The 24486-nt window shown below is 60.3% G+C and overlaps 1 protein-coding gene across 1 annotated transcript; it reads right to left on the bottom strand.

Annotated features, from left to right (window-relative positions):
* Positions 1-3156: 3156 nt before the first annotated feature.
* On the bottom strand, positions 3157-23020 carry DBH (dopamine beta-hydroxylase). The gene is made up of 13 exons (XM_028093436.2): positions 22670-23020; positions 19916-20062; positions 18239-18496; positions 17196-17372; positions 16421-16523; positions 12917-13083; positions 9814-9957; positions 9373-9411; positions 8698-8757; positions 5839-5966; positions 5376-5535; positions 4412-4526; positions 3157-3272 (listed from the first exon to the last, which is right to left on the bottom strand). The coding sequence occupies exons 1-13, from the start codon at positions 23018-23020 to the stop codon at positions 3157-3159; spliced, it is 1965 nt and encodes a 654-aa protein (XP_027949237.2).
* Between the last annotated feature and the right edge of the window lie 1466 nt (positions 23021-24486).

Raw genomic sequence — 24486 nt, 5'->3', positions numbered from 1 at the left:
GGATCCCCACCCCCGTCCTCTCCTCCCCTCCCCTCCATTCTCTCCTCCCCCTTCCCCTTCCCTCCAGAAGAGCCCGTGTCTATCAGAGGAGGAAGGAGCAGGAGCAAAGCCCAGGACAAAGCTTTCATTTCCTTCGAGGGAGGAGGACAGAGGGCAAAGGTCCCCAAACGGAGGCAAACACCACCTGGCGCAGGACAAGGGGCAGGAAGACAGAGTGCGCCTCTGGGCTTGCGGCTGAGTTCTTCAGGGAGGAGCCCCCCTGCGCGGAGTCTGGGCGAAGATGTTCCCGTGACTCTCACGGGCAGAGTCCCTTCTGAGTCTATCTGGAGCCTGACCCTGTGGCCGCCCCCACGGCTACCACCCTGGGCCACCTCGCCGCACCTCAGCCCTGGTTACTGCTCCGGCCTCCCCGGGCCGCTGCCTCCCGCTTCTCTCACCGCGCCTGCCCACTCTGCTCAGCCACACGGGCCTTCTCCCTGTTCCCCACCTCGGGCCCTTTGCGCGGCTGTGCCCGTGGCCAGAGGGTCCTCCCCCAGATACCCATGGGACTCACCTTCTCACCTCCTTCAGGATTTTAACTAATGTCACTTTCTCCTTTCTCGACAGGGCTGTCCCTAATGGCCTCCCTCCCGCACTCGCTCTGCTCACCGCCGTCTGCATACCGTAGACTTCCTTAGTGTTTGTGGACTGTGGGTCTCCCCCGCTGGAATGTAAGCGAGGACTGTGTGGGCCCAGCCCCAGAGCCTACCACGGGGCCTGCTCCCCAGCTGGGACTGGATGAGTATGTCAGACCGGAGGAAGGAGAGGGGGCTGGGGGCGGGGGGGAGAGACCCAGGACCGGAGGGACTAGGGGACAGTGGGGCCGCCTTGGGAGCCATTGTGATGTTCCTGGGTCCATAAACCTCCGTTTTATGTGCAAATACACTGAGCGCAGCTTCTAGGCCCCACTTAAGCCGGGTTTTCAAGGGGCCACAACCCAGCCCCTCTGCAGTTCCAAAGCAGGGAGCGAGGGCCTCCTGGATTCTAGTCTAGAATCTTCCCTCCAAGGCTCCCCACATCCCTGTTAGGAATCTTCCACAAAGAAAGAAGTTTCTGGCCCGGGACTCCTCGGATGCCGTGGGCTGCCTTCCACCCCAGAGCCTCCTGAGAATGCAGGGAAGTGTGGCGTGTGCGCGCGAGGCCCGCGGGTGTGGGGGGAGAAAACAGAACGAATGGTGTGTGTCCCAGGGATATTGTTCATGGTTTTCAGTGCGTGTTACCGGGGCTGGAGGGGATGGAAAGGGGGGTTCTCTGCAATAATGAGAAGCTTTGTCTTTCGCTACAGTGGAAAAGGTGGGAGGGCCCGGGGGTCCCCGGGGCTCAGTTTCTCCATCCGCACGACAGGATGGGTGGGCGGGTGCCGGGACCGAGAGAGCCTTTAGCAGCTGGTGGGGGGCGGGGGACCGAGATTGTTCAGTGCCTGTCCATGCCAGGCATTTGGAAGCCTGGTGTGCTGCTGACGCTTTGCGCGGGATCCGGGTAAGGGGCCCAGAGACCAAACCCCCCATAGCCTGAAGGATGATCCTTAGCCGTGGAGACTGGTCCTGCCGAAACGCCCCCATGGAAAATCCTGGCACCCTGCAGTGGTCTAGCTGCTCTGTGCAGAGTGAGCCAGAGCTGGCCCGCTGCGGCCCATCCGCTACCTAGGCCTCCCACCCCCACGCAGCTCAGCGAGGCTGGTGCTGTTTGGGACCACAGCCCGGGGGCCGCGCAGCCCAGTGGGACTCCCCATGATGAGGAAATGAATGCTCTACGTCTGTGCTGTGCACTGCGGAGGCCACGGCCACATGTAGCTACAGAGCGTTTGGAATGTGGCAGGTGTGACCAAGAACCTGAATGTTTCCCTTTATATCCTTTTAATTCGCTGAAAATTAAGCTTGAACGGCCACGTGAAGCTAATGGCCACCAGACAGCACAGCCTGGCAGCACACCGGGGCCCAGGCAGACACCCCTGGTTGGAGGCTGTGGACTGAGGATACCTCCCCGCCCCCACCTCCAGACCCTCCCAACATTGATCCTGGGTGAGCACACCTCAGCCCGGGACTCAGGGCACTTCACAGCTGGTGGGTCCCATGTACCCTGGCAGCCCCTGCCCCTCAGAGGGCAGCAAGGGAGATAGGCCCAGATAGGGAAAGCACCTCACCCAGGGCCACACAGCAGAGAGAGGAAAGAGAACGCAGGCTGCTAGATCCTCACTCTTCCACCACCCAGGTGTTCAGAAGAGCCTCGAGAGTCATTGGAGGGACTTGGCCAAAGTAGCACTCTCGCCCTGACAGGCTGTTTTCAGGTAATAAAGCGTTTCTCCCACAAGCCCTTGCTGAGTCCTCTGGGTGACCACGGCACCTAACTGGAGGTCTGTATGCCTCAGTTTCCCTTTCTGTCAACGGGAGCAGGAACAGCCGTGCTGTGGGTCTGCTGGGCGTGCTAGCACAGAACCAGTGTGCACACAGGGACAACTCTTAGCAGGAACAGGGATGCAGTCATCCAGGTGGGGCGAGGCTGCGGGACCCGGGAGCAGGGATGGGGCAGCGTGCAGGCAGGGGTCCCTGCAGGAGGAGCGCAACAGGCTGTCCCCGGCGGGCAAGAGGATGACCAGCCCGAGAGGGTGCGGGTGAGTGAAATGGGGGGGCGGGGGGGCGGGGGGGCTGGTACTGTGGGCGGTGGAAGTTTCTGGAACTGGGTGTGATTCCCCAACACGACTAATCCTCCGGGGACCCTGGGTGAAGCATTTCTCCTCTGGGGAGATTGGAAGCCTGCAAGTGCCTTGTGGGGGCCGGGGCTTGGGAACCAAGTGATGGTGGCCAGGAAGGGCTCAGTGGGTGCGAGGCTGGCCCACTGTGGCCTGCAGGTCTCCCCGGCACCCTCTCCCACAGCCCTGGGCTGACCAGGACTCTTGTCCCAGCTGGTAGTCACCACGGTCAGAGGACAGGGGTCCGGTTGGGCCTGAAGATGAAGGCCCGAGGCTGGGCATGCTCAGGGCCACCCTCCCGAGGCCTGCCCTTGCAGGAAGGGGCCTCTCCTCCACCTGTCACCCGAAGCTATAAAGATGACAGAGGGCTGGCCGGCTCTCCAGCCTCCGTCGGGGCTTGGCATCTCACAGCGATCACGCCCTGTGACTTACAGCGCGGGAAGCCATGATTTATACGACGCAGTGCAGAGCGTCTGGGCCAGTTTGTCCGTGTCTGTAATGAAGTGGCTCTCAGAAGAAGAGGCAGCCGCTTCGTGGACGTTTTCTGACAGGGGAGGACGGAGAGGCCCATCCATCACCCTCTTGCTCCCCTGGAGGCTGTGCAGCATTTTTGCTGAACTGGCTGAACAGAGTTGCATCTGTTACTCCCTGCAGAAACCGTCAAGGAGCCAAACTTGGCCTCAAACGGGAGACAGCTCAGAGGGGACGAAGGTGGAGGCTGATCCGGGAAGCGTGAGGCATGTTCCAGCTCAGCCACCAGGCAGAGTGCCTGCCGTGGAAAGGAGGCTCGTACAAGGCTTTCTCCCACGGGGGCAGCGCCACCCTGTGCCGGCCATCACTGGGCACCGGCCCCATTTGATGGATGAGAAAGCTGAGGGTCAGGTTGCTGGATGTTCCGGCAAGAGGTGGAACACAGCACTTACCACGCAGGCCTGAGTCTGGAGCCTGGGCCCTTATCCACCTGTTGCACCACCGCCAAGGAAAGCAACCCCGGGGCTGATAATTCTACTTCCCCCAAGGAGTCGGCACCGGATCCCTGTCTGGGTCTTTGCCGACTCATCCTTCAGTGGTGGCGAGAGTTGTTAGCATTTTTCCTTTAGGTGGGCGAAAATATCTATTTACCCTGCAAGGGAGCAGTCTCCCCAGGCAAATCCCTAACTAGCTAAATGGCCGTCTTGCCTCCGTGGCAGAGAAGACACCCACTGTGACAAATGAGCAACTCTGCAGGGAAATGTTTAAGTAGCATGTGTATCAACACAGATCGCCATCGACAAGGGTCTGGGGACGCGGGGGCCGGGGTGGGGGGTCTGCCCCACGGCCAGGCATGGCTCCCATCCTAGTATCACAGTCAGGACTTCCGGGGGTGGGAGGGGTGGGAGGGTGCACCGGACACTAGAACCCCAAGGTGGATGTGGGGAGGGCGTTGGTCGCCCCAGTCTCGGGTGGGTCAACAGGGAACTCTCACGGGACCCTCTCAGTCATGCAGGGGGTCCTTGAGGGGCGAACGCTAGAATGGGCCGTGGTCTCAGGCAGGGGTTCGGCCCAGCCCATTCATCCTGGGCACGCAGAGCTGTTCCAACAGGGGTCTTAATAGAATGGGGGTGCACAGAGCTGGTGTGAGCCCACAGCCACAGCATGGATGGGGGAGTGAGAGACAGCCCTCCACTCAACTTTTGCTCCCACCAATGCTGACCACAGTGGGGCTGGTGGGGCTCTGAACCCGGCTGGCTGGACACCGGGGGGTGGGCTCTTCTAGCTTGGAGATGATCTTGGGCAGGGGCTGCCGATTCCATTCACCCTGCAAAGAAAGGACCACGTGGTAACCTGAGGCTGGAGGGGTGACAGGGCACTGCCTTCCCGGCCACTTTCCCCCATGACCTCTTGGGTTCTTGCCCTCAAATTCACCTTGTCCCAAACTGAGCTCACCTTCCTCCCCTCCGGTTGCTACTTGGGGGTCCTGACCTGGAGTCTCCCCGGCCCCCCGACTCCCTGCCTGTCCCTCACTTCAATCCCCACCCAGATGAAGCAGTCAGAGCCCCTGGGTGCAGGTTGAGTGTGTAGCCCCTCCTCCCCAACAAGGCTGCACCAAATGCCACGTTTACATCCACATCAGATGTCCACACCGCGTCTTTCTCGCCAGCCAGCATTAGCCCTGCCCTTGGTGCCGGGAATATTTGATTCGGCGATTAATCCGCTCCCAAATGGCTGCGGGAAATCTGCCTCCCTGACCTGCAGGCTTACAGATCCTTCCCCACCTTGCTCAGCACCAGCCGAGCCTCCACCAGCAGCTCGCTTGTGCTCGCTCAAACCGGAATAAATGAGATGCCTTTGAATCCCAGTGGGTCCCAGATAAGGAGACCAGCCGGCCCACAGCTTCAGACTGTTTGGCTTCTCACCTGCCCCTCCCCCTGCACTTTATTTTTAGGCTCTGGAGGAGTTGCTGGCGCCCCGTTCACACCACCCACCGACATTAGTCCCGGGATGTGATGCCGCCCCGCCTGGCGATGCTATCAGTCCTTCCCTCTTCAGGCCGTCTGTCTGTCTGGGGGCCTGTCTGCCACCCCCTGATTTCTCCAGGTGTTCAGAGAGCGCTTCCTTGCTGGCTCCATGCTGGGGTCCTCGGCGGGGCCCCGGGGGGCTTGCGTACCTGGAAGCGGACGGCCGAGGACTTGTTGCAGTGCATGGAGATGGGAGCAAAGCCATACAGGGCCCTGAGCACGTCTCGACTGAAGGAGTTCCAGGGAACCGAAGCAAACTGCTTGGGGACAGAGGCCTGAGGGCAGGTGCACACTTCCTCCTCATTGAACCTGGTTGGGGAGGAGACACAGCCCAGGCTGGGGTGGGGCCGGTGGGGGGGGTGGGGGGGCGGGAGGGGTGGTGACACTCCCCCCCCCCCCCCCCGAGCCCTGCTGCCGCCAGAATGCTGTCTGGGCTCTGCCTCCCCGCCTGCGATGGCTGAGAGGCTCCCTCTCCCGAGTCGCCTTGGATGGGCTGGGAACGGCTGCTCTGGGCCTGGGCCGAGGGGGCTTGTCGGGCCAAGTGCAGGCTCAGCGGGAAAAGGGTATGGGGGTTCCTGTGCCATGCCCGGGGACACTCCTGTGGCCTGGCACCTGTTCACCAGGTGGAAATACTTCTGCAGGAAGCCAGGGTCCACAGCGCTCTTGCAGAGCTCCAGCTGCGTCTGGGGGTAGTAGTGCACGTAGTTGACGCACATCTCCTCCAGGATCCCGAAGCCCCCCTGCGGGAGGGGAAGGCGCCCGTCAGGACCCGCGCTTCACGCGTGCACAGTGCACTCATTCACCGAGGCTTCTCAGTGAGCAGAGTGCTGCCTCCCTGGAATTCCATCTCCCTCGGCAGGAAAGACAGACCACGAACCAACAAGTCGGCCAGCAGCTACGTCTCAGGTGGCAACACGTGTGAGGACGAGAGCTACTACAGGGCAAGCAGAGAGGGGGACGAGTGTGCCCATTTTATGGATACAGAAACTGAGTCCCAGGGAAGGTAAGGGGCAAGGCCTGTGTGGACACAGCCTCCCCACCTTGGCCGAGGAGGAGTCCCCTCGAGACCCAGTGAGAGCCTGGGGACCGGCACAATAGCTGCGAAGGCCCCGTCTCTCGGGTGTGAGGGTTGTCACACTGGGGAAGCTCAGTCTGTCTGTTGAGAGCCGCCCTGCCGTCTCCCTCCTCGGTCCCACCAGTGACACAGGGGCCCCTGCGAGGAGGCCGCGGGGCAGCTGGAGCCGGGGCCTGAAGAACCTGGCGTCTGAGACACCGGGGTGCTCACGGGGCCTGGACATCCCGGGACGGGCCACCAGTCCCCCTCGAGGAAGCAGGTGGGGCAGGGAGCAGGGCCCTTGTAGAAGTAGCGCTGGGCGGGGGTGGGCCTGGGGGTCCCCTTCACTCTTCTGGGAAGTCGCCCCTTCCCATTCTCGGCCTCAGTGGGCTCGCCTCCAGAATGGAGAGATGCTGCCCTCCTGCCGGTGGGCTTGCTCATGGCATGAGAGCTCAGAGCTCTTGGCGCCTGGACCAGCCCTGCTGCCTGCTAGCTGAGGGCCCTTGGTGGCTCCATCTCACTGTGTCCCGGTGGCACCTGCCTCACGGGGTCCTGGCAAGACTTTGAGGGTCCCTGAGCTGGGACAGGGTGAGCCGTCAGACTAAGCCCCGCCATGCGGAGGAAACGCTCCACTCCAGCAGCTGTTATGTGGACTGAGCTGCTCTCCAGATAGAAGGGGGTGCAGGGTTTAGGCCAGGGGTGTGCACCTGCAGAGCACTCCTGCTCCCCGAGTTTGTGCCCATGGGCGCAGAGTAGTGGTCCCCCCAGATCCAGAGGAAGGGAGGAACCGCGTGGCAAGGGCCTTGCAGGCACACGGCCCTGCGTTAAATCCCCGCTCCGCCCGTTATGGACTTTGTGACCTCCCGTAAGTGTCTTCCCTCTCTGAGCCTCTTCTGTCACCTGTGAAAATACAGAGACTCCTAACCTTGAAGCCTGGGGTGAAACAACTCAAATGTTCATCACTGGAGAATGGATCCATGGCTGTGGTCCATCCAGACACTGGCATGTCGCTTGGCCGTGAAAAGACGAGAAATAACTCAAAACAACCGGGGTGAACCCTGACGACACGATGCTGAGAGCAAGACGCCCGTCACAAAAGGGCACAGATTCTAGGACTCCCTGTATCTGAAGGTCCAGGACGGGCAAGCCCACAGAGACAGAGGGCAGGACAGTGCTTGCCAGGGGCTGGTGGGGGGGGGCGTGGCGAAGGGGGGATGGTTTCTTTGGAAGGATGGCCTGTTCTAAACTTGACTATGCGGATGGTTGCACGCACCTGGCACAGACTAAAAAGTCACTGTACTGCACACTTGAAATGGGTGAGTTGTTTGGTATGTGGATTATATCTCTATAAAGCCATTGGAAAAACCACTGAATGAGAGCCAAAAGTGGGGTGCCATGTGGTCAACTGGGGTCCCGGGGGCTGTAGCCCCAGGTCTGTTCCACTGGGCACATCATGGTTCACAGGATAACTGGGGGCCTCGGTGATGAACGAGACAATTAGCAAGCCTCTGTTAGCCAGCAGTCAGTTTGCCAGGCCAGCCCGGGCTGGTGCCGCCAACCACGTGTCATTACTAACAGCACAGCCTTTCACTCTCCAGAGTGCGCCGGCCACCTGCTTCACAGTGAGCCTCGAGGAAAGTGTCTCCTGGATGGACCCTCCTCCTGGGCTACCCACAGTGCAGCCCAAATGCACCCATGTCACATCCCTGACAAGCAGAGTCAACCTGCACAACCTCATGGTCTGGTCTTTGCCAGAAGCCCCAAAGGGAATGGTGTGAAGATGGATGTTTCTGCAGCCTGCCTTCTTTTGCCATCCACAGTCTGCAGGCTTGGTACCGGAGGTCTGAGGATGTTCTGGGTCCTCGGGGCCTTCCTGCAGCCTTCCCTTTGCCCGGGCACTCACTCACCTCCCCCAACCCGCACCTGACCACCCTCCCTCCTGGCCCGTGCCCCTGTGGCACTGTGCTGCTTGTCGCCTGCCCCTGGTGTGGCCTGCCCCCTGGTTGATGGAGCTCCACGAAGACCGGGATCGACCATGGGCCCCTCGCCCCCCGGCGTCCGCACACAGGTGCGGATACGTTTACTACAGAGTGGGGAGCTCCTTCAACCACAGGTGCCACGTGTCACCACCCACATTCTGACTCCAGGTCTGGAGTGGAGCCTGTGAGTTTGTGTTTCTACCAAGTTCCCTGGGGGCAGCTGCAGCTGCTCACCCAGGGACCACACCCTGAGAACCGCCAGTTTACTGAATGAGTGAGGGAGGTCACGCCCTGCCCTCCAACAACTGATGCTCGAGGTGATGACGTAAGACTTGTCCTCATGAAAGCATAGAAAGCCCCGAATGGGTCCCCCCCAACACTACCCCAGGACTCACACATCCCGTGGGTAGGCAGCAGGGAAAAGTCAGGGTGACTTACCACAGTGGCCAGCTTCCTGTCTCTGGTGTTGTAGGTACAGGAAGTGATGAGCACGTCCCCCTGGGGATCCAAGCCAATAGACGCTCGTCAGTGCCTGTGCACCTGGGTAACAGGTGCACTGGGCCTGTCCCACATTTGACCAAGCTACTGCATATGCCACGGCATGCAGTCATCAACCCATTACTGAGGAACCCTGTGGTGGCCTCTGGGCCCCCACAGGTGTGGGTCAAAATCTGGGTGTCCCCGGGGACTGACTGCCCATTGGCTTCTGTGGCTCCTGATCAGGTACACAGGTCACAGTAGTGCAGACTGTCGGCCATGTCACAGCCCATGGGTGAACTTGGGCCACCCCCTACCTGACCCGGGGTTCCCCTTCTGCATGATCAGGGGCCCCGCCAGCGACCCCCATGCCCTTGTCTCTCCCTGGAGCTCTCAGGGTTTGTGGCCGGCTGATCAGGCAGAAGGAGGCAGGTCACCCTGGGTGCTGCCTGCTCCGGTCTCCTCTGAGGCCTCTCTATGACGTCCCGGTGAGTCTCACCGCGGGATGGCCCCAGGCCCTGCCCTGCGTGGACGTGGTTCTAGAAGACCTTCCCGCGGCCTCTGCCATCCCCCACCCCCTTCTATCTCTCCTCTCGGGGGGCACTCCCAGCCTCCCCGTTCCTGACTGGCACTCACCGGCTGCACAGACACGATCTTCTTCAACATGCGGATCTCCTGGGTGGGCAGAGGGGGGACTTCAGACGGCTGCAGACCCAGCTCCCAGCCCCCTCTCCTCCCTGGCTCGCTGGGGCTATACTCCCAGCCCCTCGGGGGGAAGCCGTGTGGCTAAGTGTGGCCTCCGGCCAGGAAGGGATGAGAACAAGAAGGTGGTTACCCAGGACAGACTTACCATCGGGCTGCCTGGGTCCCCTAAATTCTGCAATCAGCCCCATGCCGGAATCTACCATCAGAGTCCCTCCCTAGGGTCGAATCCCCCAAAGAGAAGGGCTGGCCACTGTGTGCTCTCAGGTGTCGGGGCCTGGCCCAGGAGAGGGGACCCCCTACAGGGGTGTTCCTGAGGCCGCGGGAGAGAGAAGGTGCCACAGGCCCCCAGCCAGGCCCTGAGCAGGCCCCTACCTGGAAGTGAGGGCTGTAGTGGTCATCCCGGTTCACAACCTCCCTCTCTCGGCCGTCCCGGGCCAGCACGGTGACCACCTTTCTCCCAGTCAGGTGTGTGTGGAGCTGAGAGGCGAAGATGTGGATCCCTGAGGGAGGCAGGGCCTGCAGGGAAGGGCACGGCAGGGTCAGGGCCTGGCACGTGGGGGACCCGGGCTCTGGCTGCTGGCCCTGACCACAGGCCGTGAGACACAACGCCCAGTTTGCTTCCCCAGAAAGTCTGCATCGCCTGGCCTTGTCTTTCTCTCTGGACGGCTAAGGCCCCCTTCTGGAAACGCAGTAGGGCGTAAGTTGCCCGCAGAGCAATGTCATTGTCACCGCCCGGGTCTTCCGCAGCAGTAGAGGCTTGGGGTGGGGGGTGGACAGCCTGCTTCCTTCTCTCTGGAGCCCCTGAAGCCTGCTCAGTCCACTCTCCATTTCCTCAACGGACTTTAAGGGGAGCCATCCTGGGCAGGGGCCCATCAAGGCGAGCACAGTGTGACCTCCTTGCTCCGCAGGCTCAGGTCCGGGGTGAGGCTGTTCTGTGCAGTGCCCGCCATGTGCCCATGCCAGCAGGCCCCTCGGCCGCCCTGCCGCATGACCTCGGGTCACCGGCACAGCCCCCGGGGGACCCTCCCCTGTCTCACAGCCGTGGCACTGACCACGTCCCATCAAGATGCCTTGCTTCACCTTCCAGGGAAAGACTGCTTTCCTGAACTTCAGGTGAATTTGGTTGAGACAGAACATTGCCTAAGCGGATTACACACTTGAAGCGTGTTCTTCACCACCTGTCACCTCCCTGACCGCACAGCACCGTGCGTGCCTCGCTAGGCACTGTCCACAGCATTGGCAGCTCAGGGAGCTCCCGGGGCCGTGGCTCTGTCACTGAGCGACCCCAGACAGCGGCACTTCCTACACGCGGGCTGATTTCTCTGTATGCCTTCCGCGCGTGCCCTCCACCCACTACAGTCCTGCCCTCGGCATTAGGGAAACTTCAGGCCCCCTTACAATGATTTGAGGACCGGGGAACTGTACGGCCACACCTGTGACAGTTGGGAGTGGAGCCTGGGGGCCTCTGCTGACTCACGGGGCCCCGGGTTTCGCTACCCCAACCCAGCCCCGGAGGCTGGCCGCTCGCCCAGAGATGCGGGGGTCTGACGAGTGCACAGAGATGCGTCGTCCTGTGGCCTGTGGCCCCAAACACTATGCTTTTTCTTGGCCTGTCCATTTCAACAAGGATATCTCGGCCACGCCAGCCTTTCGATTGTTGAATTTATGCCCCTTGGTGATCTGCTAAAGGAGAGGCAAGGCCAGACTCCGTGGAGCCCCTTCAACGAGTAGTCCACATGTGCAATTTTCAAGAAGAACTACTGTTGGAAGTGGAAGAAGAGTAAGGTGGGTTCTTTTTCTTTCCTCGAGGTAAGGTATTTGGAGACTGGCAAGAGAAGGCGGGTCTGTGTGCCCAGGCTGCCTAGAGGCATTCTCCAGGGCACGGCTCATAGCGTCCTGGGGCCCCTTTTCCTGGTGCGTCCTGAGTAGGTCACCTCCCAGCTCCACGCCCGCGCCACGGAGCCTTTCACGTGGCAAGAGGCCTCACTGAGGGGAGCTCTGGGGACATGGGAGAGAGCACCAGATGCTGGTCTCAGACCAAAGGAGCTCCTCTCCTGCACGGCTAATAGCTCTGTCTCTCTTCGGCTCGAGGACAGAGCCTGCAAGCTCGGGGGGGCCTGCGGGGAGCACAAGTCCACGTGGAGAAGCAACTCACTGGAGAGGCACATCCACTCCACAGCTCATCACTGCAGCCTGCGGCGGTGGCTAGGGCTCTAGGGGTCGGACAGAGCCACGCGCGCTTCTGCGATCTGCACCTGCTGGGACTGCGGCCCCAGCGAGCCCCACCCGTGTCCTCGGCTGGCAAACGGGGTGTCCGGGCTTCCCTAGCAGCGCGCTGTGGGACGCAAGGTGTCAGCACATTCGCAGACATAATATAAAAAGAACGCACAAGCCAATAGCAAGACGAGGAAGCACCCACCGGGAACACTGGACTAACGTTATGAACAGGTCATTCACAGGAAAGAACATCCACCAAGAGACAGATGAAAAGATCCTCAATTCTCCAGTCTAGTCGGGGAAATTCAAACCGAACAAGAGTGAAAGGGAATCTTGAGAACATGGATAACGGGGGGGTAGGCAGGTGTGGGGACCGGGCACCCACTGGTGCCGTGTGTGGGAAGAAACATCAGAGGTGCTTTCTGGAGGGCGTTTTGTGAGATTTATTCAAACCGAAGCTCATGTCCTCTGTGCGCGGCCATTTCTAGAATCTACCTGATAAAACGTGTCCCTGGCGTACAAGGAGTTCCCCGAAGCCTCTTGCAATTGGTGCAAAGTTGGCGGAGGTCTGCACGCTGGCGACCAGGGGGAGGTGAACACAGGCGGGGCTGGGCGAGGCAGGGGAGCTCCGAGGGCGCAGAATCTGGGGAAGCTCTGCCGCTCCTTGGGAGCGTTTGCTCCAGGGTCTGCACCCCACTTACGTTCCCACGGTCCTGAGCACGGTGCCCCCCGGCCTCGGCAGCGCAGCCCTGGTGAGGTCCACCGTGAAACCATGCTGGGCACGTGGGATGGGCGTGTAGCCACCAAAAGGCAAGTTACAGGACAAAGGTTTCCTGTTCGGCTTGTTCGCTCTCAGACACCACATATAAGGGCATGTAGCAATTTATCTTCTGGCTGTCTGCGGGGGAGGGGAGCGGGTGCGGCAGCTGAGGGGGGCTCTAACCGGCCCTGCAGTGCCTGCACTGTGAGTGGGGAATGCTCGTCTATTTTACTCACAGAATGAAAGCAGAGTTTCAAATGCAGCTCGAGGAAGCCCTGGCTGGCACGTGGTGTAGACCAGGTGGGAGCCAGGCTGTCGCTGGGGAGAGAGGCCCACAGAAAGGCTCCTTTGCACACACAGGGGAGGGAGGGCCGTGGTGAAGCTGCAGGGTGGGGGATCCAAAGCCACGAAGCCGCCCTTCCTTGCTCACCACCCGTAGGACCTCCTCCCGGGAGCCGGGGCGAGGGAGCGGCAGGTGCCCGGCCCTGCCCCGCTTACCAGCTGGGTGCACTTGTCCGTGCAGTAGCCGGTAAGGACGAAGGCCGTCTCCTGCGGGGGGATGGCCATCACGGGCGTGTACACCAGCCCCAGCTCCATGATCCCCGCGTCAAAGCGCCGGAGCGTGGCAGTGTAGTACAGGCGGATGCCCGAGGAGTCGCGCCGGCCTGGGAGGAAGAGGGGCGGAGGTGAGCGGATAGCTGCCCCCACAGGTCACCCCAGTGCTCTGGCTCCAGCAGATCCCCAGCCCCCCTCAGCCATGCTGGCACCCCACCTGCTCCCACCTGCGGCACGCACCAGAAACCAGCCGCCTCTGCTCCCACACCTGTTTATGCCAGGCACGCCCACATGGAAAGAAAGAGCCATTGTTTCTATGAAAACTAAGCGGATGCTTTGGAAAGTCTTGATAAAGGCGGGTAACTAAAACTGAGCGCGTGCAGGCAGTGGGGCTGAGCTGCCTGCAGGTTATCTGGGATATCTGGGAAGCCGGCAGCTCCTCAGTTGGGCTTCGCAAAGGCTCCATATTCCTCCCACATGTAAAGGAATCTGAAGGGGAATCCGCCTGCAGGACGACCTGTGGGGCCGTCTGTGCAAACAGGAGGGCAGGGAACGGCGGCCGCCCCGTCTCAGAGAGGAGTCTCAGTGCCCTGGCCAAAGTGGGCCAGCGTGCACGTCGGTGGGCTGAAGATGACAAGAGGCACCTAAGGTGCATCCTTCTTGCCGCCTCCCACTTTACTCCTCTGATTACCGCCTGCAAGATCAAGGCACACGCCGGGCACGCATCTGAGGACATCAACGGGGCACTGAGCAGGAGCCTGGAGCGCTGGAGCAGGGCCGGTGTCTGCTGTTCCACCCCCTGGCTCGTGCACCGGCCCAGACTCCACTTGGTCAACAACAGTGTGCTGTGCCTTCTCAGACAAGTCACTATCCCTCTCTGGGCCTCTCCGGTTCAAAGTTAAGAGCCTCTTCCAAGGGAGAACACCGTGCTTCTGCCCGTCACTGTCCAGCCACACCTGCTGGCTCTTCGTGCGGTTTGCTAATTGGAGAGTCCATGAAGCTCCCTGGGCAGGCCTCCTGGTGGTCACACGAAGCTGATGGTCAGAGGTCACGGACACTGGCAGCCGGAGGCACGGCCACACAACCATGTAGCCTCCAGTAGCCCCTTGCTCTGCCTGGAACCGGTCAGCCGAGTCCCTGAGTACTTCAGGGCAGAGCCCTGGCCTGGCCCCACGGGCCCAACCACTCAGAATGTACAGGGGAGCTGGGCTATGGGCAGGGGAGGCCATGCAACTGAAGAATCATCCACCCCGATTTACGGATGTGGAAACTGAGTCTCACAGCCTGAGCTGAAGACTGCCCAAGGTTACAGGTCTGCAAAGTGACGGAGCTGGGATCTGAGCCCGGGGCGCTGCCAGGGGTCTGGCGGTCTCCCTGCTCATTCGCCCTAAGGTGGAGCCAAGAGCGCCCCCTTTTGCCTCCGCCTCCCCCTTCCCTACTCCAGCCCCCCCCTCGCAACCCCACCCCCACCCCCCCGCCCTGCAACATCCAAACTCAGCCTCTGTGTCTCTGGGCCGGTTACATCAGAGGATAATAATAAAAACGAGATGCAATCGGTTAAAATTCAGATGGGGATTAAATGATGAAATAATTGTGGCATTTTGATATTTATAGCCTAGCGGCCCATCTCCAGATTTGTGAAGTGACAGAGCGTCCTTATATTTGGCAAAGGATCCATAAATATAACCAGATAATCAGGAAGAGACAGACCTCCCTGACGGTTAAGGAGTTTTCAAAAATCCATTTGCTTTCAGGTTTTAAATGAGCAATAAATCCCACATCATGCTAAAGCCCCAGCTGACTTATGCCCTTCTCTGTGCACACTGTAGGTAGTTCCAACGGCGGCAGAAAATATTAGTTATGCCGCCAGGAGGAAGATCGCTGGCAGCCATTGGCGGGGCACAACCCGGGGCCCACATGCAGCTGGGAGCTGTGTGTGGGAGCTCTCCCAGCCTCAGGAGAGCTGCGGGGGGCGGGGGGGGGGGTCCCCCGTCAGGGTCACGTGACTCGAGAGGGACAGGCTGGAGCTCCCATTCTCATCTCTCAGGCTATTTCTGCTCTTCACTTCCACAAATGAAAATAAGTGTCCTTTTAAAGAGACAGAGGGAGAGGGCTATGTGGCCGCATGTGGTGGAAGGTGCTGGTGTCGCAGATGGAAACATTTCAGTTCCTGACCCCGTTACAACTGGCATCACCACCCTAAAGATCGACTCTCGTTGTCCACCTGCAGGCACAGGGTGGTCCAGCAGCTAGTGCTGCACCGGGCAGACCTCACTAATGAACGACAGCACTACCCCGCTGGGCCCCGGACAGCCTCAGACGCCTCTCCGACGGGGATCCCCATGCTGCTGCACAGGATCCACTAGAGGAGCCCACAAGCAAAGCCTGTTTGCTACCCCTGATCCGAAAACATGTGGATAGAAAATCCCAGACGCGTGCTCAGATGCAAGCGCGCCTTTGCTCTGCTGGGATGTGTTTTGAGAAGCACGGGAGGAGCACCCAGCCAGAAATGCCCCCAGTTGAGCCAGGGCTCTTCCCTTGACCTGAAAATAATCCCGGGGGCAGTGCCTCCTAGGGCTCAGGCTGTCGGAGGGTGGGTTCTGGGCTCTGGATGGCCTGCACCTGCCGTCCTTCCAGGTGCCCTGTTGTGGCCCAGCCTGTTGTGGGGACAGCAGAGACATCGTGCCTGGGTGCCGGTGGTCACCCTGTTGGGGAGGGGCAGCTGGGGACGAGAGGCAGCTACTGGTCTGAGCAGCCTCGGAGAAGTGGGACTTCCAGGGAAATAGGGCACAGCGCTCTGGCCTGGGACCTCTCTTCACTGACCTTGAACCTGTTGACCCCACTACAGAGCAAGGATGGGGTGTGGGGAGGAGGGTGAGCCGCTCGGACTCCGAGTGGCTAAATGATTCCGAGTATCTAAGTGATTCCTTACGGCTTTGGAGCCCGACCAACCTTGCGGGTTCAAGTGCAGTGCAGCCACCAGACAGCTGTGGGACTGAGATCCCCGCCGGCCTAGACCCAGACCTCCTGGCCCCACCTACTCACTTCATGGCCCTGGTGGGGGTCCCTTCAGCCTGGGCCTAATTTCCTCATCTGCAGATGGGCATGCAAGAAGCCTCTGCCTCCCTTTTCTAGAGGGTGGTACCTGGTAATGGGTGCTTGTGAGGAAGATGGGGGTGCTGTACCCCTACCATGTGGGGAGCAACGATGAGCCAGCCGGACGGGGCCCCGCCCCAGGGAGCCCACTACAGTCTTGGGAGAGGAACAGAAGGAAAGGTGTAAGAGGGACGCCTGCCTCCATGGGTCATAAGGAGGCTGCACGGCAGGAAGGGGGGTCCAGTGCTGGGCAGACACCCCAATCACCTCCCAGAATGGGCATGTCCGAGCCCGAGGACTCCGAAGGGAGGACAGGGGCAGGGGTAGAAACACATGCTTAGAACTCCCTACCTTGGATCTTTAGCGGGTTGTGGTAATGAACTTCCAGACGGAGATATCTGGAGGACCCGGGGCCCCCAAAGGCAAGGCCTGCTTCCTCCGGGTAGTAAAAGGCCTGTGGGGTGACGGGTGGGGGGGTGAGGAATCAGACACAGGCAGACTGGTGTCTCACAAGGGGTTCCTCCCAGATGGGGGCTGGGGCAAACCCAGCCAGCTATTGGGGTCTGAGCTACGGTGGCAGGTGCTGGCGGGGCAGCGGGATTAGAATATGGTGCTCTCCCGCCAATGGGCCTATCACTACCGGCCCACCCAGATATCCCTATTTGACTCGAGGTCGGGGACTAGGGGGAGCTGGTGTCCCGGGGGCGAGCCTACCCCCCAGGCCCTGCGCATGGCCCTGCCTCGCCCTCCTCTGCATCGGTGGAAGCCCTGTGGAGGCAGCCCGCGGAGGTCGCAGCACCTGCCACGCACCCACCAGGACCAGCCGGGGCACCCTGTGCACAAACCCCTAAGTCCAGTGGGGAAGCAAGATCAATACTCACCAAGCACCTATGCTCAAATTTTGCATTTTTATAGAACAGCCACAAAGGCTGGAAAAAGCCTCATGGCCCAAGAGGGGCTGGGAGAGAGACAGAGCTGGGGGTGGCGTTATGTGGGCGGGGCCCTCTCCGGTGGCCTCACGAGCGCCCTCTGGAGTCCCCTGCTCGGAGGCTCTCAGAGAGGTGGGGCGACACAGGGGCGGAAGAATCAGGGCCCCCACGGCTCCAGGGGAGGCGCAGGCCCGCACCTTAGCACCCAGCGCCCAGGCGGCTAGCACGTGGCGGCAGTAATTGAGATGGTCAGGCTTCATCTTGGAGTCGCAGGGCCCGCTGAACTGAGGGAAGCTCTCGAACTGGGCGGTGCACTGGAAGACCTCCATGTGGTGGACCAGGGCTTCGTTGCCCTTGGTGACAATGGGCTCGTACTGGGGGAGCAGGAGGGCACTGAGCCTGGGGCCACGGACACCCGTCCGCCCGCCAGCAGCGCCCCCCACCCCGTGGGCCTCTACTTGCCCATCTGTAAAATAAGAGGGTTAAGGGAAGCAATTTCCAGGGGCGCTTCTGGGGCCCAGGGCTTTGAAGGGGGAGCCACCAACCCGAAACCAGGCAGAATCTGCCAGAAGCCCACAAAGAGCTCCAGAGCGAAGGGCATGAGGATCGAGGCAAGTCATTTCCTGATAAGGTGGAGACAGGAAGGTGGCCTAGTGTGCGCGTGGCCGTGGCCGGGCGAGGACACAGAGGCTGCCCTGAGGCTAAGCCTGAGCTGGTAGCCCGGGCCGGCCAACCCTGTGTGACTTTGGGCACTCGCACAACGTCTCTGGGCTGCACCTCCTCTACTGAGCATGCACTACTGTGGAGGTGGAGTGGGTCCCCACCTTCCTGCCCCCCAGGGCCAGGAAAACAGGGGCATTCAACAGCTATTGCCCTCACATTGTATCTCTGGGTGGGTGTGTAGAGCAATTGAGCTGCCTTTTCACGAAGGAGGATGTGACCTGACAGATAGACAGAGGCCCTTCTAGTCCCAGGGGAAGACACAGAAATCAAAACATCAGTGTCCTTTGGTCCAGTCTGGGCAGTGGGGGCGCAGGTGCCCTGGGAGGCTGGGGGCTGAGCAGGTGACAGGGTGCCTCGGGTTCAGACTGTGCCTCGGGTTCAGGCAATGACGGGACCCCTGGTGCAAGGGGTTCATGAACCGTGAACGGCTTTCCAGGACAAGGACGTCTCTCCAGTGGCCTCTGAGGCCCCAGGAGGAAGCAGAGATGGGCCCTGGGACCCGCCTCCCCCCACATACCATGACGATGTGGTGCCGGGAGAAGCCATCTGGAAGCTCGGTGATGTGGCACCAGTACGTGGTCTTCTGGCCGGGGATCAGGATGTCCGGCGTGTGGATCTCCATGGAGTGCATGTCCGAGGGCAAGGCCGGGACGGAGATGTTGGGCTTTAGCAGCTGCACCCTCTGCAGCCCAGTCTGCAGCCCCGACGTGTTGATGGCCTCCAGCGACCCGAAAGGCTCCTCCAAGATCCCATACACCAGGTGGACGGTGCCATCCTGCAGCCGAGACACGCAGACCCCCCCCCGCCGCCCCACCAGAGCTGGGCTCCCGTAACTGGGTGCTGCCAGGTCCCTGCCACCTCACCTGGCAGGTGACATGCCCGGCTCTTGTCTCTGTGAAGGAGGGGGTCTTTGAGGATGCAGCTGAGATTCCATCCCCGGCTAATCATCCCCCAGCCCACAGCTTGCACCAGGCATTAAATACGTGTTTTCTTTGCAAATCTGATCTATCCACATTCGCTAAGCATCCATTCTGCTATAGCCACTGCTGGGCCGCCCTGAGAGCCAGACTGGCTGGCCCCCCTCGGATATCTGTCCCCTCCACCGCCCCCTGTGCTAGAGGTCACAGACAGATCCAAGGAGGCAAGAGTGTGGTGGGCTTGGCTCTCCCCCACTGTGCTGCCAGGAATGTCAGCCTGTGTCTGCACGGAGGACGTGGGCATACATGGGTGTGTTTTCTGGGCACCAGTGGATGTGTGTGTGTTTGTATTCATGGTGGGCGGCCCCTTTGATCTCTGAGTTTACATAAACCTGGGGCCCCTGTGACAGCTCTCACCTAAGGACATATCAGAGCCTCAGGCTGTGGGCTCCCCAACACCCCGAGGCTCTGAGCTGAGCGCACGTACGCCGCGGCTGCACCCCATGCAAAGTCAGGCAGAGAGGGTCCTCTGCCTCGTCCATGGGGAAGGCGGCTCAGGAGTGTAAGGACTCCACAGCCTGCGGTGGGTCCCTGAGCCAGTCCTTCCCCTGTCTGACCTCAGTTTCCTTGTCTGGCACACAGACAGCCCGTCGCTGCCGCCAGACTAGAAAGATTACACACGGTGACCAAGGTCAAAGTGCGCTGGAAACTTAAAAGAATTTTGTCTTCAAGGCCAAGCTGGGTGGTTTTTCCCTAATGGGTGTGTTGGAGCAGCTCGAGAAGCCTATGGGGTTTTTAGGATCCACGGTGGCTCTGAACTCCTAGATGGAGCTGCTAGGGCCTTGCTGGTCACCCTGCTTCTCCTGCACTTTACAGACAGGTCAACCGAGGAGGTCTGGAGCGGGGAAGGACCTGTCCCAAGCCTCGCAGCCCATTGGCAACCAGGCAGTTTGTGAAACTGGGTCTCCTGGGCTCTTTCCAGAATTCCACCTGAAGATGATGGACCAGAAGGAAAGAAAGTTGGGAGCAAGATCATTGTGGCCTCAGTTTGAGAGGCTTCGGGGCAGGACCAGAATCTAGAAACATCTCGGCTATGTGTCAGTCAGGAGTACTTCTTGAAGGGACCAGAGGCTGATGGCAGATCTGGTCCCTTGTCCTCACCCAGCACCTCTGAGGTCCCTCCCTGGCTTTCTCTCTGTGCACAACGGGCCCAGGGGTGCTGCCCTAGGTCGTGGGGGTACTCCACAATCTCCTGAGCACATGGGGCCACCACCCACCTCAATGAGGTAATCCTTGGGGTCACAGGTGCCAAAGGGCCTCTTGAAGAGGAGACACAGGCCTTCTGGTGTCCTCTGCACCTGCAGCAGCTGGTAATCCTGCTGGGAATCCAGGTGGATCTGTCCCCACTGGTCGCTCCAGGCATCCTGCAGAGACAAATTCTGACCCTGAACACCAGGGCCAAGCAGTAGGGCCAGAGCTCAAGGTTGGTTGCTCCCAGTGTAGCTCCCAGCCTCATGGGTCCAGGGAGTGCTCCTGGGGTCGGGGGGTCACTCCCACTTTCTGGGTCTGACTGGAGATGGCAGAATCAAGCTCTAATCCCACTCGCTTCCTCTGCTCCTTGAAGCAGGGCTCTCAAATGCCAGCCAGGATTCACCAGGGCTGGGTAAGGACAGGGACATCTCTCCGCACATCTCTGAGACCCTAGGTGAAAGGCAGAGCTGGGATGGGGACTTAGGCCCTGGACACCCCAGCGTACCAGGACAGTGTGCCCCGAGAAGCCATCCCAAGCATGTTCCCAGACCTCGGGGCACCCAGGAGGTGTCACAATAGGGAATGGGTACCTTGGACAAATACCGCTCCCCTTGGTCTGCAGAGGGAGGGGTCGTGGCAGCACCTGGAGCCACAGAAAGGGGACACATGGAGACTGGGCCAGATGGGGAAGCAAGGGAGAAACCAGCTGGGGGGTTTAAGGTGGCTCTCTCTCCCCGGTGCCCACCCAGACCTCGAGTACCCCTGAGAGTGAGCTCTACCTTAAACACTGTGCCCCAGGCCTCTTGCTCCCCTCGCCTAGCCCTAGCTCTGCCTGGAGAGAGTAAACGGAGGCCCAGGGAGGAAGTGGGCCTGCTGCATTTTGCCGGGACGTTAGTAGGTAGTGGATCTGGCCAACCTTAGCCTGCCCCTACCACCCTCCCTCCCCTACTCCTGTGCGCCCGGCTGTCAGGCCTAACCGTCCAGGGCCCTTCAGGCCAGTGTAGGGAAAGAAGTCACCTGCAGAGGATGCTCAGAAGGAGGGAAGAACCACCCCCACCCCCACCCCCCAGGCCCCCCCGCTACAGGACTTTGTTCCCATTCAGGAGCACCATGAGCCCTTGGCCTTAGGATTCTTTTTAACCGCGTACCCAGGCCTAAAGCACGTTCTCTTCATTTCCTTGAGAAAGAAAGAAACCTGCAAAAGAGTTTGCAAAATTTCCCCTAGAGAAAAGCACCACCGCGAAGCTCCTGCTAAGGAACACTACCCATTTGCAGGACTAATTTTAAGCAGAGGCAGAAAGTTAGTTTGATCTTCAGCTGGAAATCTAGAATATATTTGTTGAACGTACGGCTCAAGGAGGAAAAACAAGTCTGACATTTGTTTGCACAGGAATTTGTTGTGCAAATTAATCCCGCAGCGTGCGGGAGGGCGAAGTCACCCTGGCTCTCTTGGCAGCCAGGAAAAGCTGCCCCAAGAGGAGCTAGCGCTCCTGATTCAGGGGCCCAGAGACTCCTCTGGGAATGGCTGATGGCTCAAAGCTGGGGCTGTCCCAGGTCTTTCTGGGCTGTGACCCCGCTGAGCCACGGAGCATCCTTGGGTGGGGGAGATAGCGCAGCCAGATCTGGGCCCCCACCCGGGACCTCCACCCTGTCCTACCTGGGCGGCCCCAAGCATTTGGCTCCAGCTCGCTCAGCCTCCAGCTGCCCCTGCTGAGCTGTGGTGGGCGCTGGGCGGAGCACCGCTGGGCTCCAGAAATGTCAGCCGCAGTCAGCTCCCTGAACTCACAACAACCCAAAAATGTGGAGGGGGATTACTGTCCCCATTCCTCAGATAAGGAAGCCAAGTCCTGGGGCCAGGAGCTGGCTGCACAAGTCCAGACTCCTAGCTCGGCTCCTACAGGTTCCCCATTGAAATGAAGAGGATCCCTCCTCACAGATAAAGAAAGTGACTCCTGACTTTAAAAAAAAAGTTTAACCCTCCCGTGTATGTTTTTGTGGAGAGAGGTGGGCTTCATCCCCATAGAGGTCCTGGCGACCAGGCCCATTGGGGGAGAAGGCAGGAGGGATGGATCACGGCGGCTGGCGGCCCTCGCCCACCTGCACCTCCCTTCCCCTTGTAGAGCGCCCCAAAGCCTCTCTATGTCTGGTTTGGAGGGAAACCTCTCCTTCCTCCACACTTTCCAGGAAGAAGAGGGGTACATTTTGGAGGCAAGGAGTCAAGAGCACATCCTGTTTCAGGCCGGCTCGGTGGGTTTGTTCCACACCTGGGCCGGGGGGGAGGGGTGTCTGCACCTGCTCACTTCACCCTCGTGTGTCCTGGGCAGTGGGTGTGTGCGCCTGGTGCGGTGCTTGGCCACGTGCAACCCCTAGGCCCATGGGCGCTGGGTGCGCAGCAGGGGTGCACTGGGTGGTAGTGCCGGTAGGAGATATGGGGTCTGCCCTCATGAGGTGGGGGCAGTGTAGTACTTTCATTTATGTGATGTGTGTGTCCTCAGGGTGCAGGAGCGCTCCTTGGGTGCTCTGCGTTCTGTTTTGGGGTGTGTGGTCAGAGACCACGGTGGGCATCTATCTCCCATTTTGTCTTCAGAAGGGCAGCCCTGAGACGCCCAAGTTGGGGACACGGACTCAGCTATGATCAGAGGGAACAGGAACGGAGAGGCGGGAGAATTTTCTTGCTGGGTTAAGGGGAGCGAGTGCAGGATGAGTGTCAGGTGGGGGCTGGGTAGGGACAAGGTCAAGAGCATGGGTCGGTGGGGGGGGCGGGGGGGGGAAAAACTTACCCCAAAATAGGCGTTGTCCCCATCAGTCCAGAGCACGACCAGGTCAGCGTTCTCTAGTTCCCCGCGGTCCGACATCCCAAACAGGACCCCGGCCTTGAGCTCCTGCACCAGGAGCTGGAAGTAGATGGTCTCCTGCGTGTAGCTGACATTCCAGGAGAGCTCCAGGGACCCCTCGGGGTCCAGGGATATTCGGTAGGGGAAGGGACTCTCGGGGGGTGCTGAGCTCTGCAGTGCGGCCACCAGGATGACCAGGAAGACAGCCACTGCCGTGCCATACATGGAGGCCGCCTCGCGCATGCTGGGACTAGGGACCTGCATGGCTCCGTGAGCTCGGCCGCCCCACTGGGACATTTATGTCCCGGCCCTCCAGGGGGTGGGCCCAGGCTGCACCGCTAATCACATTTGTCTGGTGGGGAATTCAATTCTCCCGGTGACCCTCCCAACAGCCTGTGCCCTGGGGCAAACCCTTTGCCTCCCTCGCTCTCCTAATTGGCACTAATGACACATGGGCATCATCAGTGGGAATTGAAGCCGACTGGCTGATTCGCTTCCCTCGAATCGTCTCTAAGGAGCTGTCGGGAGTGGGCCCCCTCCTTGCAGCCAGAAGGCCTTCCAGATGCCTCTGGCCGGGTACCGGGCTGACCAGCAGGCAGGCGATCTGGTCCTGTCCCGAAGGGGTTGGCAGGATGGGCCCCATGCCACCCCGTCCACGGACGTGCAGACTGAGGCTCCAAGGCCCTATTTCCGAGGTGACCAGGGAGTAAGGAGACTTCGTGGCTGGGGGCCTGGCCCAGTGAGCCATTTCTATGAGGCTGGAGGGTGGACCAATTTCAGATTAAAAATAAAAGACGGTCCCCACGTAGTCCCTGTGTTTAGACACTCTCTCCATGGCCTGCTGTTCCCACTCTGGTCGCCTGTCTATTTCCTCACACGCTCCAGCTGGTGCCATGGCTGCTCCAGCAGGAGTGGGTGCATTGCTAGGGGCTGGGGCCAGATGGCACGGGGTGCATGGCTGGGGGAAAGACTTTGCAGGAAAGGGTGCAAGTGATGGGCCTGCTTCCCTTTGGTGACAAAGCTCCCAAACTTAGAACATGCCTTAGCCTAGAGCGGACCCAGCCCTGATGTGAACCTTCCCAGGCCAGCTGGCCTATAGCCCTGTTTCTCCAGCACCTACCACAGGGCCTTTGCACAGACCCATTGGGGCTCACAGCCCTGGGGCAGCACCCCAAGTCCCTCCCATCCTCCTCTGCAGGGTGGACTGAGCCTACTTGTGCTGCTACCTCCAGGAAGTTCTCCCTGATTGCCCTCTGCTCTGACTTCTAGTCCCTCCCCCAGGCACCTGACTCCCTGTCTCCCCCGCTCTGTTCCTTCTTCCTCTTCCTCCTCTTCCTCCCCTTTTTGCACAAACCCAGAGCCCAATCATAGGAACTCAGGGATGCCACCAGCTGGCGCCCGACTTTTAATCCTCAGGTATCTGCAGAGGCCAGCCTGGAGCAGGTCGTGCTGTACTCAGGTTTTGCTCTGAACCCTGTTCCTTAGGAAAGAATGACTGTCTATGTGAAGATGGAATTTAGGGAACATTCCAGCCCTCTCTGGGCCCTGGAGGTGGTACTTCCTGCCTCACAGGGACCGGGCTGCCCTGCAAAGCCAAACCAGGCAGAAGAGAGACACACGGAGGCCATGGAACCCTCCCCTCTACTGGAGGTGCACCCACAGGTCTGGGTAAGCGAGAGATGGACACAGGAAGCGCTGGGGCGCATCACTGTCGAGAAACGGGCACCTAAATGGCTGCTGTCCATGCACAGGACCATCTGCTC

Source organism: Eumetopias jubatus, unplaced genomic scaffold (assembly GCF_037043125.1).
Source record: "Eumetopias jubatus isolate StellerSeaLion01/CBP00866 unplaced genomic scaffold, mEumJub1_p1.0 scaffold_15, whole genome shotgun sequence".
NCBI classification, from domain to species: Eukaryota; Metazoa; Chordata; class Mammalia; order Carnivora; family Otariidae; genus Eumetopias; species Eumetopias jubatus.
The sequence above is the reverse complement of the archived record's forward strand: the minus strand, read 5'-3'. Positions and strand labels throughout refer to the sequence as shown.

Excerpts from the sequence above, each read along its gene's own strand:
- DBH (XM_028093436.2), bottom strand. The coding sequence starts at position 23,020 with ATGTCCCAGTGGGGCGGCCGAGCTCACGGAGCCATGCAGGTCCCTAGT. Across the intron at positions 18,497-19,915 it reads CCAAGGATTACCTCATTGAG|GATGGCACCGTCCACCTGGT; the intron begins GTGGGTGGTGGC and ends TCTCGGCTGCAG. Across the intron at positions 13,084-16,420 it reads CAACCCGCTAAAGATCCAAG|GCCGGCGCGACTCCTCGGGC; the intron begins GTAGGGAGTTCT and ends TCTTCCTCCCAG.